At 38.2% G+C, this 12,576-nt stretch overlaps 2 protein-coding genes across 19 annotated transcripts in view; both read left to right on the top strand.

Annotated features, from left to right (window-relative positions):
- Positions 1-8,321, top strand: part of LOC110985841 (uncharacterized) — a 184,939-nt gene extending 176,618 nt beyond the window's left edge. For 15 of the 17 annotated variants that reach the window (XM_087134473.1, XM_087134457.1, XM_087134460.1 and 12 more), the window contains 3 exons: positions 4,805-5,083; positions 5,467-5,760; positions 6,136-8,321. In XM_087134473.1, coding sequence (XP_086990599.1) covers positions 4,805-5,083; positions 5,467-5,760; positions 6,136-6,311 — 749 coding nt within the window. In that variant the 3' untranslated portion in view covers positions 6,312-8,321. Of the gene's footprint in view, positions 1-1,243; positions 3,274-4,804; positions 5,084-5,466; positions 5,761-6,135 lie in introns of those variants that run through there. The other 2 variants (XM_087134465.1, XM_087134463.1) reach the window with 1 other exon arrangement.
- A 1,482-nt stretch (positions 8,322-9,803) lies between these two features.
- Positions 9,804-12,576, top strand: part of LOC110985846 (titin-like) — a 120,170-nt gene continuing 117,397 nt past the window's right edge. For both annotated transcript variants that reach the window (XM_087134453.1, XM_087134452.1), the window contains exon 1: positions 9,804-12,387. In XM_087134453.1, the coding sequence (XP_086990579.1) occupies positions 9,823-12,387 (2,565 nt within the window). In that variant the 5' untranslated portion in view covers positions 9,804-9,822. The remainder of the gene's footprint in view (positions 12,388-12,576) is intronic.

Below are 12,576 nucleotides of genomic sequence, written 5' to 3'. Positions count from 1 at the left end.
CTAGCTGCATGCTGCCTTGCTTTGAAACTCTGGTGTGAGGTTGACTTACAGCACAATCTATGGGTGTTTCAGCAGTGTGACCTAAACTGTTGTTTTCTTGTCAAATATTTTGTGGTTGTGCTTCATAGTAGTAGAGCTAGAATTCTGTTTTATAATTTTTTTATCTGAGTTTGCATCCTTGAGACCTAATTCCGGAAATTTCTGGATGATGTTATGCACAGGTACTGCCTGTGAATCGCTCACAGAGTGGTTTTTCAATTTTGGCTCATGAACTGTTTGTATTGGACATAGTCCAGGTTTTCTTGGGAGCAGGTCTCACTTTTAATAATTCTAAATTTCCTCTCCGAAAGCTCATTATTTTCTTTAACCTTGAGTGTGAATAGTTTTTGAAGGCTTGTGTTAATAACAGTGATTCTGTTTCTATGTAAAGAGGTGGCGGCATGGAGCTTTATTTTCTACTGTTTATTTTATTTTCATATTTGTGTTGCAATGTTAAAAAATTCTTGTTTAACTTCTATCGCACTGTTAGATGAAATAACTGAAGTATGCATATTTTTAATACTGTGTGTAGTATTTCTGGATTTGCCCTTTATTATTACTAACGTAATGTTAGAAAAATTTTTTTTTAGCATTTATGATAGTAATAAACTTTTGGTAAATACTGATGTGATATTACTTTGGTTTCTTTTGTGTGCTTGCATTTTTAACACTAGGCTATAATGTTCTGCTCTTACCAAGGAATTAAATGCACTGAAATGTTGGCAAAAACATGTTGGGAATAAAGTCATTTTCAGTTTATACATGCTATGGTGTTGCATGCTTTAATAGTTTTTTTCAGTGTTTAATCTTCATTTTGATGCATGTGCATGCTTGTAAATAACCAGGAGTGCACCAAGCAGTGTATTCACACATAGATGCTGTCCTTTTCTCGTGAAATTATTGTCTTATAAAGAAGGAAGTGTCATTTCAATTTGGATAAAAATGCTTAAGAAAGAGATGTCATTTTGAAATGGTAATTATCATTTCCAGTTGCATGAAGATATATTCTTTGAATTTGAAGTGTGTTTTGAATTTGCATGTAACAGAGTTGAGCTTGTGGATAAGAAAAGATAACAAGTTTAGCACTAACCATCGTTTACCATTTTTACCCTTGTCCTGAGATTGATTTTCTTTTCTCTGTTTACCTCCAACCCTTTTTTACCCTTGCCTGTTCCTCTCTCCTACTCTGTTCCTTCATCTCCAGGTGATGTCGTGTATATTGACAGGGTTGATCCCGATAACAGTTACATGTTGGTGTATTTGTGATGGATCCTACCTGACCCCTTAGCATGATTTTTGCGTGGTGTGGTCAAACCTTAGAATTCTTTGAAAATAAAAAAACCTGCAAAACATATATATTTTGAGGAATAAGTTTCAAGTTTTATGGACTCGTAGATTTTTAAATACAAATATTTTTGGTATCCTGGTTACAGGTAGAATTCCTGGAACAGGTAGAGTTCCTTTTGTTTAAACAACGTAGAAAATTTCAGATGCCAAATGCTGTATCAGCAGTTTGTTGGAAGAAAATTACTAATTTTCTGCACATTGTTAATTAAATGAGGCTGTGGAAAGAGTTTATAAAGCAGCATTCATGAATACCTCAGACAGTCTCCCTATTCAACAGCGTGCAACTTGACTGTGTATTAACATTTGATAATGCCCGCTGAGAAGTGATAATGCCCGCTGTGTAAATCATGCACTGTCACCTGGATACAGTACAGTTTTATCGATTCTGATTGGTCAAAAGTATGTGTGCACACGGCTCGCCACTCGCACGCCAGGTCCATTTAAGGAGATTCTTTTGGACAACTTGCACAAGGAATATACAATAAAATAGATAGGGGTGTTTGGGAAAATGAAAGTAAAATTCTAAAACAGAATTGTTGGAAATCCATCATAACTTCTTTTGACTCTTTGACTGAAAAGGTATTTATGAATGGGAACGAATATTGCTTAATACCAGTCCAGGAGACTGAACGCTGATAATGCCCTTGCCTGCAGCTCGGGCAATAGTCGCATCCATTCTTCTGAGCCAGTCTTAAACGCTCGTTTAAGACCACTCAAGCACGTATTTATTACCGTATTAAAAATACAGATACCCAGATATATATGGCACTCATCAACTTTCCCTATGTAATCTGAAATGATAAATGTGAGAAACATTGAATGACATTCAGATTAGGTATAGTTAGCTTGCATTTTAAACATTTCTGCATCTTAAATGGATGCTAGCCATATTGATTTTAATCAGTTGACAGCATTTCCACTTTTGAATAATTGAAGTATGCATCAGCATTTGATATCCCGACGTATGCCAGTTGCTTTTACTGAAAGGGTTTCTATTTGTTTTTACTTGAACTTGGTGATAGTACACTCTACATGCATGTATGAGAATTAAGAAACAAATATACCATGAAAGTGTAGTTAGCTACATGTGTGTGTGCAAGCACTGTAAAATCATTAACATTGTAACCACAGAAATATCACTGTTAATCTTAATTATCAGAAGTTAGCTCAAGGAATCATGATAGATCTTTGTCTGCATAAAGAAAATGGTGTAAGAAATAAATTGGTTGTGGAACTAGTTATGGTGTAGGCTCAGTGATGATTTGCTGAAAACTTGTGCAGATTTCTTTGATTCTTTTTTTAATATATGCATTACTGAATGCTGCAAAGGTTTTCTTCATAAGAGCAAAGAATAGGAAGGAACATTTAGAGTCTGTGTCAAGATGTTCCTTTTAAGAATAGAAATGATGTTTGATCAAGCAGAAATGAAGACCTTTGAACAAGAAACAACTACACAGATTATAGTCTAGGATATATATTATTATATTCTCAGTTACCCGCCGAAGCACATAATCATGAGTACTCAATATATCATACAAGTATGTGCAACTTAGTTTATACTATCATATTAGTGGAATTGTAGTCAGTATTCAGCTATTGAACAGACATTACTTTAGTTTCACTTTAGGTACAAAATATATATGGTATGCGGGTTGTTTTATATGGAAATATAGCAATATTTGGCATGTAGCGATTGCATTGTATATGTTTAAAATTTCAGCCTTCCAAGTTGAGTACTGTTGAATTATTTTTATGCCTTGAATATTTGTATAAATTTTTTGTATGATAATGCACATTCCAAATAATCACATATAATAAATTTGAATTCAATATTGATATTGTACCGTACATGAAATATGTTAATTAAAGCATGAATGGTTAAGCGGATCCTGGTTTTTCCAATTTGAAATGCTTGACAATGTTGTTTGTTCTGAAGGAAAAACGTGAATGGTGATGCAGAGTAGTTGGTATATTTTGCTCACAATTTTATGGCTTGTTTCAAATTAAACAACAACCGTTTTGCATCACTGTTCATGAGTTAAAATTTTCGTTTTTGATTTGCATGGAATGTCAAACGTCAGTCAGCTTCTGTTTTGTTGCCTTTTTGTGTTTAGTTTAGCTTCTATTTCGGGATTTTGAGACCAATTGACCTCATTTTGGACAGCTTGTTACTAGCTATTTTCCTCTATCGAATAACCTAAGCATGGCACCAGTATGGACTGTGTCAAATGTTATGTGGAAGCTGTCACCCTTTGTGAGTATCTTTAGTGATTTCTTTGTAATAACTGCAGCGGAGTTTGTAACTGCATGATCATGATAACATCGCATTGTACTGGAGTCATTCTAACCCCATCTGCATGATTTTGGGTGGATTCGGGATGACCCTTTGTGAAATCAAACCTTTGCATCTTTTTCAAGGAAAAAAATGCTTATGCAAGAAAAAGTCGAAAGTTTTGCATAACTGATTTTGCAATGACCCAATTTTTGGTACCACCTTGGATTCACTTGTCATTTTATTTACAGTTTAGTTGAAAGGGCACCTCTTGGGCCAACTGTTCTGTATTAATATTTTGGTTACAGGTTTTCTTTTAAATTGAAACTCATCAGAAAATTTCTTACCTTTGCTCTTGGTTTTGACTTGTTGCTTGCAAATCCTGACCATCTTGACCATCTTGCTAGTGTGGAATATAAGATTAGGTTATCATCTCAGATAGTCATCAAAAATATTCTGGTGTTGAAGGAGATTTTCTAGCCTTTTTTTGCGCACGATGGTTCTGAGTTTAACATTTATTGTCATCCCATGAAATTTGAAATTCAGGGGTACAGATCGAGGTGGGTTTTTAATGAACGATTGGTTCTGTCATTGCTGCAGCTTGCCAGTGTTCAGTCACTGTTTATGGTTTGCTGTGTAAATGATGTGGCACATTTGCACTACCTTCCTTTCCTGGTCCACTTGTCATGCCTTTCACTTTTATTTCAGTATCTTGATAATGTCATCAGTTTTCATGAGACAGAATATAGAGGATGTAGTTTCTCATGTAGTGATATAGACTGTGGTTTTACATTTCTGGGAAAACAAATTTGCAGAAATGCATCACATCATTTGAGTTCTAATCTAGGATGAATTTTACTGATAACTGACACATTGAAGAAAAACAAGCAGATCTCAAAACTGTGGAAACTGTTGAAGGAGATTTATTTAACTGTTTTGTGGTTAAGCTGATGGGTTTCAGTGTTCAATCTAATCTCAGAACTCAGTGTTTAACAGCTCAATTCATTTCACGAGTTTAACCTCTCAAAGCATACTCACCGTTTAGTAATTTGCTTGCAACATTGTAAGACCTGTCTTTATAAACACATTGAATACTCTGTTAAAAACCCTCTGTCTAACTTTCTTCCCTGTCCCTTATCACATCAGTCCCGGCCAGCATCCTGGAGGGCCCCGAAAGCCTAACCGTCAGACGAGGTGTACCTGCCAAATTCACCTGCAAAATGGGCGGTGTGCCCAAGCCTAAGATCCGCTGGACGCACAACGACAAGACTGTCAAGCACACCAAACGGGTGTACACGGAGAGGACAGAGTCCAGAACAACGCTGGTCATCACAGAGGCCGAGCCGGAGGATCATGGGAGGTACAACGTGGCCGTGGAGAACTCTGCAGGCACTGACGAGAGATATGTTACCCTGGCAGTGATAGGTAATTCAAGCCATCCAAATCTCAATCACGTGACTCTTTCGCTGTTTCACATGCCATAACACTTCAGTAGTTGCATTGCAGTGTTAAGGAGCATTGGCTAAGTGAAATACACCATTGTTATTTCAATAAAATCAAAGAGGACACCCATGCCTTTTTCTCTGATATGTGACATGTACATCACTTGAAACTGAAAAACGCATGCAGAGAAAAGCCACTAAAGCTGTTCTAAAGATTTTTATCTCATCTCTGATAAACAGTGACTTAGAAGCCTATAACATTAGAGGAAATATATATACAAGTTGTCGCATGAATACAAAAATATGTTGAACCATTTCAAAGTAGTTAATTTTCAAATGTCTTTTTGTCTTGATCTTGACCCACAGACGTTCCAGACTTGCCGAGCAAACCTAAAGCCACTGATATCTCTGAGACTTCAATCACCTTGACCTGGACCAAGCCTCTCTATGAGGGAGGGTTGTTCATCACTGGCTACATAGTGGAGTTAATGGAGGTCGGCAAGCACACCTGGATAACGGTAGAAAGTGAGATACAGACAACCACCTACACGGCCGTTGAGCTGACGCCAGGAACTGAATACCTGTTCCGGGTGATGGCTGTCAATGACGAGGGAATGAGCAAGCCTAGCACATCTGAGGTCATCATCACACTTGAAAAAGGTTGGTTTCCTTCACAGTGGAAGAGGTTTACTTGAGGTTCATGTTCATTCCTAATTAGACTAAAAGGTAGTAGATTAAAGTCAACGGAAAGAGAAAATTTAGAATGATATTGATAACATAATAGTGTTTTATTAAAGGTTTACAGACTTTTGATAAAGGACAACAAATTATTTTAATTTTTCTGTTGTGAGCCCCTAAATACCTGCCATTTCTTTGATCATGTTAAAACGTGTATATTTGCCAAATTTCAGACACTAGATTCGCATCAATTGTGTAGTCAGTCATGTTGTCCTTGAGCAAATTGAGACTTTTGAGGTTCACCTTGAAAACAGCAAAAGTGTTGAAATAGCATCTATGTCACTGAATTTGTTACAGATACTAAACCCAAACCAAAGGAGGAGGCTAGACCTGACCAGCCTCTGGCTAAGACTGCAGAGCTGTTCCCCACCGAAGGTACGCTAAGCCTGGCTGATTTTCTGGAATGGGATGTTGTTGCATTTCTGGCAATTTTTGTTTCTGTCAGCTACGTGTTTTTATTTTTGTTGTTTTGAGACACTTTGCATGTTGAAAATCTCATTGCATTGGCAACATACTGAGAAACATTTCTGTTTACTTGTCAAAACTTCAGATGTAATAAAATGAACGTTCACAGTTTCTTCTCGTTCAATCCATGTTTGCAGTTTGACATTTGAATCAAAAGCTATGATGAATTCCTAGTTGAACAATTTTGGAAGTAATTCTGTGAATTTTGCTTTTTGTCTGGTAAGAAAATTCTCCATGTAAATACAGTTGGTTTCTCAGTGTGCAAAGTGAACACAACCTTGAGCTTTATGAGTCTTAAAGTTTTATGTTCTACTAACATTGAAATATTTGTTTTAGTTTAGTGCTTTCTAACAGATAAAGTCATTAGGCAATAAACTTATACATGATCATCATTATTCAAACGTCTATTCAGATGTACATTTAGTAAATGTTCTGAATTCGTTGTAATGATTGGTCCAAACTAAAAAGAGCAATATTCATTCCAAGAATTTTTTTATTACCACGGACTGATATTAATATCGTACAATATTTTTGAGAAGAAATCATCACTTTGCATCTTAAATTTTTAAAATGTAAATAGTAGAATTTTTATAGCCACTTTAAAGTTATATTTTAATCCCTTTTGATCAAAAGTGTAACTCAAATATTTATGGTTTAAATTATTTGCCATCTCAAATTTCTTGAATGATTCCTTTCTCCAATATGATTCCAAGAAATGTTACCCTCATTTGAATGTTTTACTAACAGAGCTATGAAAAGCACATTTATTTGCTATTAATTGGCATGAACTTATAATTGTATGAAGTTGAATTGTTTTTGTGAACTTTTATTTTTAAATAAGAAGCTACGATTTGGTTATTGGCTATTGTTCGTTAGTCGCAGCTTATTACATCAAATATATACAATTAAAAGTATGGATTTTTCTTAAAGATAAGTTTCCTTCTAAACATCAGGAACACTCAGGTTAACTTGACTATCTGCATTACTTATTTTGTCAGCACAGCTTGATTTTAGTTTAGTTTTGTTTGCATTTGCTGCTAGAGTTTTTGCAAAGAATGTATTGTCTTCATTAGTTCAAGCTGATAGAAAACATAAAATTTCGCCTTAATTCAATGCACAAATTTTCTTTATATGAATATTATTACCAATGAATTGACTGTTAAGTTTTATTTCTTAATTTTAAAGGGGGATTGCCGCTTTCAGTATAAATTTGCCATATTGAACAGCAGGGTTGGGCCTGCATTTATTTGAAACAAATAGATAAAAGACTGATGTATATTGGAATCAAAATATCTTATTTGAATAATATTCCAGACTTCTGTGAAATCTCAGTTTGTACATTTATCAGTAAAGAATACAAAGTAAAGCTTCTTTTGTAATGTAAACCAGTACAATGTTAATTTACAGTATTCTTTTTATACTGAATCTTAGCTAATATTTGATCATAAGAAAATAAGAGATCATTAGGGCTTCAGTGGCAGCCAGAGAAATCCCACTCAAAACAGTTTGGAACAATTCATTTAATTCGAAAGAAACCTGAGCAAATACTCCATTGCAAGGCTCTCTGAATACATAATACATGAGAAGGAACATTGTCGCATGGTCGCGATTTAAGATGCTACATCTCTCATCTCTTAGAGATCCCTTTACACTTTGCAAAATTATGTGAACAGATTCACAGTGACTCTTAAGAAGTTTAATAGTAACTGAATATTTGTCAGTGACAGAGCAAGAAACTAGGGCCAAAATATATGCAGTTTGTAGTATCCCAGTCCATGGTGTCAAATGTGTTTTTGTCATAAGTGTAATTTGTATGCCATTGCCCACTGTTTGTAGTCTTTGTTTTGTCCTTCACACTTGATTGTGCATGGGACCACTGAATGAGATGTAATTGGAGCACTTTGTGACTGGGGATTACGTAAACAGTGTATTTTACATTTAGCTAACACTTGTCGTAATGTCCAAGTAACCATGTATTCTGAGCTTGGGTTGCAATATATGCATTTTGAAGTTAACAAGTTTGCCTTGTTTCTTTTGTTTGTTTGTCCTTTTGTGTGCAGAATACTTTAATTGTAATTATGTTGTTAGCATGAGCACCTGAAATATTAACATATCCTTACCTTTTGAAGTGTGAATTTTTTCAACTATTTAGGATCAGTACCTTGATCAACTTGTTACAGGCGATGAAAAATATGATAGATTTAGTGAGTTTTTTTGCATGTGAGTCAGAGAATTAAGATGGAACATCTGCAAGAAAATATCTCACATAGTAATAAACTTGGAGAATTTTTATTATATACGGGCAGATCATTCCTATACGGGTGATGCACAATAGTTTGCCTCCAAGAGTTTGCAATACAGTGGCTAATTATGATGTGTGAAATCTGTTGACCCATTGCCCGTTTGGAAAGGGTCAACAGATTTTGCACATTGTGATTGCCAACACGTTGCATGCTATTGAAGGTACTCTATTGTGAATTGTCCGTATTGTGGGTGGTGGGTTATGAAAAAGTTTTGGGAGCCAAGGGGGTCTTTGGGAATGTGGAAAGGAATTTTGAAATTTATTCATCAAAGTATAAGCCAAAGTGGATCAGGCAGGGGTTTGACACTAACTTTTACTGGGATTATCTGTAGACTCCTCAAGCAGTTCACACAACAGTAGCCAGTTTCCAGTTTCTTTATTCCCTTATTCCGGCAATTCCAATATGAAAAAAATAGGATGTCACTAGGTGACAGACAACACAAGACCGGAATTCATGAACATTTTCCACAGTTAACATCTAAATTCAGAACAAAAACGACAATTCCATTAACTACGGGTAAGTGAAGAGCTTAAAGCTCCCTGAATCACATCCCACCTGTGTTTTTCAACCATTTTAGAATTGGGTTCTTTCATTCTCCCACTCTTGGTTCCATCAACCATTCAAATTAATGGTGTAACACTGTGCCAGAAATTGAGGGGATTACATCCAGCAAGAAATGAGACCGAGGGGTACCCCCAACATGTCCAATCGCTATACACACTATAGACCATTGTTACCTAACACGTCCCCCTCAGTGCCTGAAAAGAATTCCTCAGATTCCAGTGAAACAATGACCAAAACAAAGCAGGGGGCTCCTCTCCGTCTCATATCTTGCTTCATATGGGGGATAGGGAAAGGTGGGGTGATGACTTGCATGGCCATGAGAATGTTATATTGATATTCATCTATACTGTGCATTCAGAATGGCACATTTATGGCTTTTTAAAATTGTTTTCCCTGATTCAAGTGATACTGAATGCATTTTAGTTGTCAGAAGTCAGGAAAATTCTTCACAATCTGCTTTAATTTTTTGGTCACCACAAAATGTGAGGCAATGATCCATAGCCCCCACTTAAAAAAGGGGGGATATAGTCCCATCCCAGGGATTCTCGCCCATGATTCCAATGACCAAATCAAATGTATTTCCTTGATTTCGAATCACCTGTACGTTCATTATTGTAATCCTTTCATAGAAGCTGAGGTTACTGTTGAGATCATGGAAAGTGAGAGATCTGTGGACATTGAGATAGAAGGCACAGCCCCTACAGAGGCGGTTTCCTTTGAAATATCAAGTGGAGAGGTCTCAGTGGAAGGCCTACCAACTGAGGATAAAGCAGTTGTGATCCGTGCACTTCCATCTCAGCCTGCACCCAAAGAAAAGGAAGAGAGACTCCTGTCTGTAACAGAGGAGGAATTCGAAATAGCCACTACTGTCAAAGTAGCTCCCTCTGAAGAACTTGAAGCTGAAGAACTTGAGGTGTTCGAGGAATCCCAGCCAGTTCCGGATCAGAAACCGGGCACAGAAGCTGTGACAGTTGAAGTTGGCAAGATGCCATCTGTTATCAGAGTTGACTCTGTCGAGAGAGTACCTCTCCCAGTCAGGGAGCGCATGGAGTCGTACCCAGAAGAAGAGCTGTCTGAGGCATCTGTCATCAAATTAGTTCCTGAGAGAGAGGAAGAAGCAGAAGTCCTGCCTGAAGAGGAACTAGACCAAGCAGCAGCAGAAAAGATTAAAGAAGTTCCTGCTGATAAGGCCGTGAAGAAGATTGTCCAACCAAAAGAAGCACCAGAAGAAGTTTCCTTGATTCAACCCAGGAAGCCCCTGGAATCAATGACGGAAGAAGAGCTTCAAGAGGCTGTTACTGTTGAGCTTGCTCCCAGGGATGAGTATGAGGCTGAGAAGATAACACCAGAACAACCTGCAAAGCTACGTCCACAGAAATCAGTTGAAGAGGTAGTGCCTTTGGATCAGGTTGAAAAACAAAAAGCCTCTGTCATTAGAGGTCCAGCTGAGATGACAGCAGCCCCCTCTATCCCAACTGTCGAGAGGCTGGGATCTGTCTCAGAGGAAGAACTTGCTGAGGCAACAACAAAGCAGTATATCCCTGATGACATCGAGGAGGCAGCTGAACTTCCAGAATCAGTGACAGTTGATGTCACTGCTGAAAAAATCTCAGAAGTTGGTGTCACAGTCAGCAGTGTGTCCAAGAAGAAGCCAGCATTGATCACCGCCACTCCCCAAGAAGTGGAACTGACGGTAAAGCCTTCTCCAGATTCACAAGAAGCAATCATTTCACTCAAGAGACTTGGTTCTGTCACAGAAGAAGAACTTAGAGAAGCTGCTGTGAAACCTTTTCCAGAGAAAGAAGAGGAAGTTGAAGTTTTTGTGAGTGATGAAGTTACAGAAGCAGTACCACAGGAGCTTCCTAGTGAAGCTGCTGACAAGGCAGGAAAAAGAGTTCCGTCTGTCAGAACAGCTCCTGAAGAGGTGGCCATAGTAAAACCTGTCAAGAAACCTGTAGCTGTTAGGGAAGAGGACAAGGAACAGATTGATCTTGTGTATGAACGGACAGAGTACCTGGATGTCGTAGAGGAGGAAGATCTGAAAGAAGCTGCCTCAAAACAACTGCCTTTTGAGAAGGAAGGCGAGGCTGAAGAATTTGTGGTGGGTGAAGTTCCTAAGGCTAAACCAGAGGAGGTTCCTTGTGAAGATGTTTCTTTGGAAGTTGTGTCAAAGAAAAAGCCATTGCCAGTCAGAGAGGCTCCAGAGGAAGTCACAGTTACAAAGCCAAGACCAAAACTGGATTCATATGAGGAAGAAGAGCTTCAAGAGGCTGCAGTTGTAAGAGTTGCTTCAGAAGTGGTTGAGGAGTACGAGGATCTTCCAATAGAGGAAACAGAGGCATATTCCCCCGAAACAGCAACTGCAGCAGTTGACAGAGCTTCCAAAAAGCAAGTGCCACTGAGAGAAGCACCAGAGGAGGTGACACTTGAGCAACCCAAAGCTCGCATGGCTTCTGTTGATGAAGAAGACCTTAAAGAAGCAGTTTCAATCAGTGTCACCCCTCGAAAGGAAGAGGAAGCTGAAGTCTTGGTAGAGTTGGCAAAACCAGAAGAGACAAAATCTGAGTCATTGCCTTCTGTTGATGTTTCATTAGAGGTTTCCAAGAAGCCTGCTTTTGTCAGGGAAGCTCCAGAGGAGGTTCAAGTAAAGAGACCCCTTGCAAAAATGGAATCTGTGGAGGAGGAAGAACTTCGAGAGGCTGTGACAGTAAGGGCTGTACCTCAGAAGGAGGAGGATTTAGATGTTGTTGCCCCAGTTGAGATACCGGAGGAGGTTGCCCCAGTTGAAAAAGATATTCCCGGGACAGTTTATGAGAGGAAACCAGTTGTCATCTCACATCCATATGAACCAGAGCCGGAGTATTTGCCATCTAGAGAGTTGCTTGAGACTCTCCCGGAGGAACAGCTTGAGACAGCAGTTACAGCAAGAATAATTCCTCGAGATGAATTTAAAGCTGAGGCACTGCCTTCTGAAGAAGTGTCACCAGCAGCAGCGACACCGGACAAAACACCAGGCGAAATTTCCCTAGATGTTGGCAAAAAGCCTCTTGTCCATAGCATACCCGAGGTAGAAAAGGGTCCACAGCTGTTAGAGGTGGAAGGGATTGCAGTAGAAGACTTGGAGTCACAGGAGGCCATGGAGGTGGTTGTTGAGGAAGAGGGAAAAGCAGTGGAGCTACCTGTTGCACCTGTCATTACTGACAAGTTCAAGAGCAAGGTAAGTTTTGAAAATGTCATTTACCTTACTTTTCATGCACTGAACTACCAGTCGCTTTCATTAAAACTAGTTCCATTTACATGAATAAGGAGAAATTGGAGGTGTTTTTCCAAAACATTTTTTTCACCTGACATTTTGCCACTTGGACAGGAGAATGAGAACCTCAAGTATTAGCCCAATTACTTGATT

The sequence above is a fragment of the Acanthaster planci genome, linkage group LG03, assembly GCF_054643075.1.
Source record: "Acanthaster planci isolate LZ-2023a linkage group LG03, COTS_SCS, whole genome shotgun sequence".
Taxonomy (NCBI): domain Eukaryota; kingdom Metazoa; phylum Echinodermata; class Asteroidea; order Valvatida; family Acanthasteridae; genus Acanthaster; species Acanthaster planci.
The sequence above is the reverse complement of the archived record's forward strand: the minus strand, read 5'-3'. Positions and strand labels throughout refer to the sequence as shown.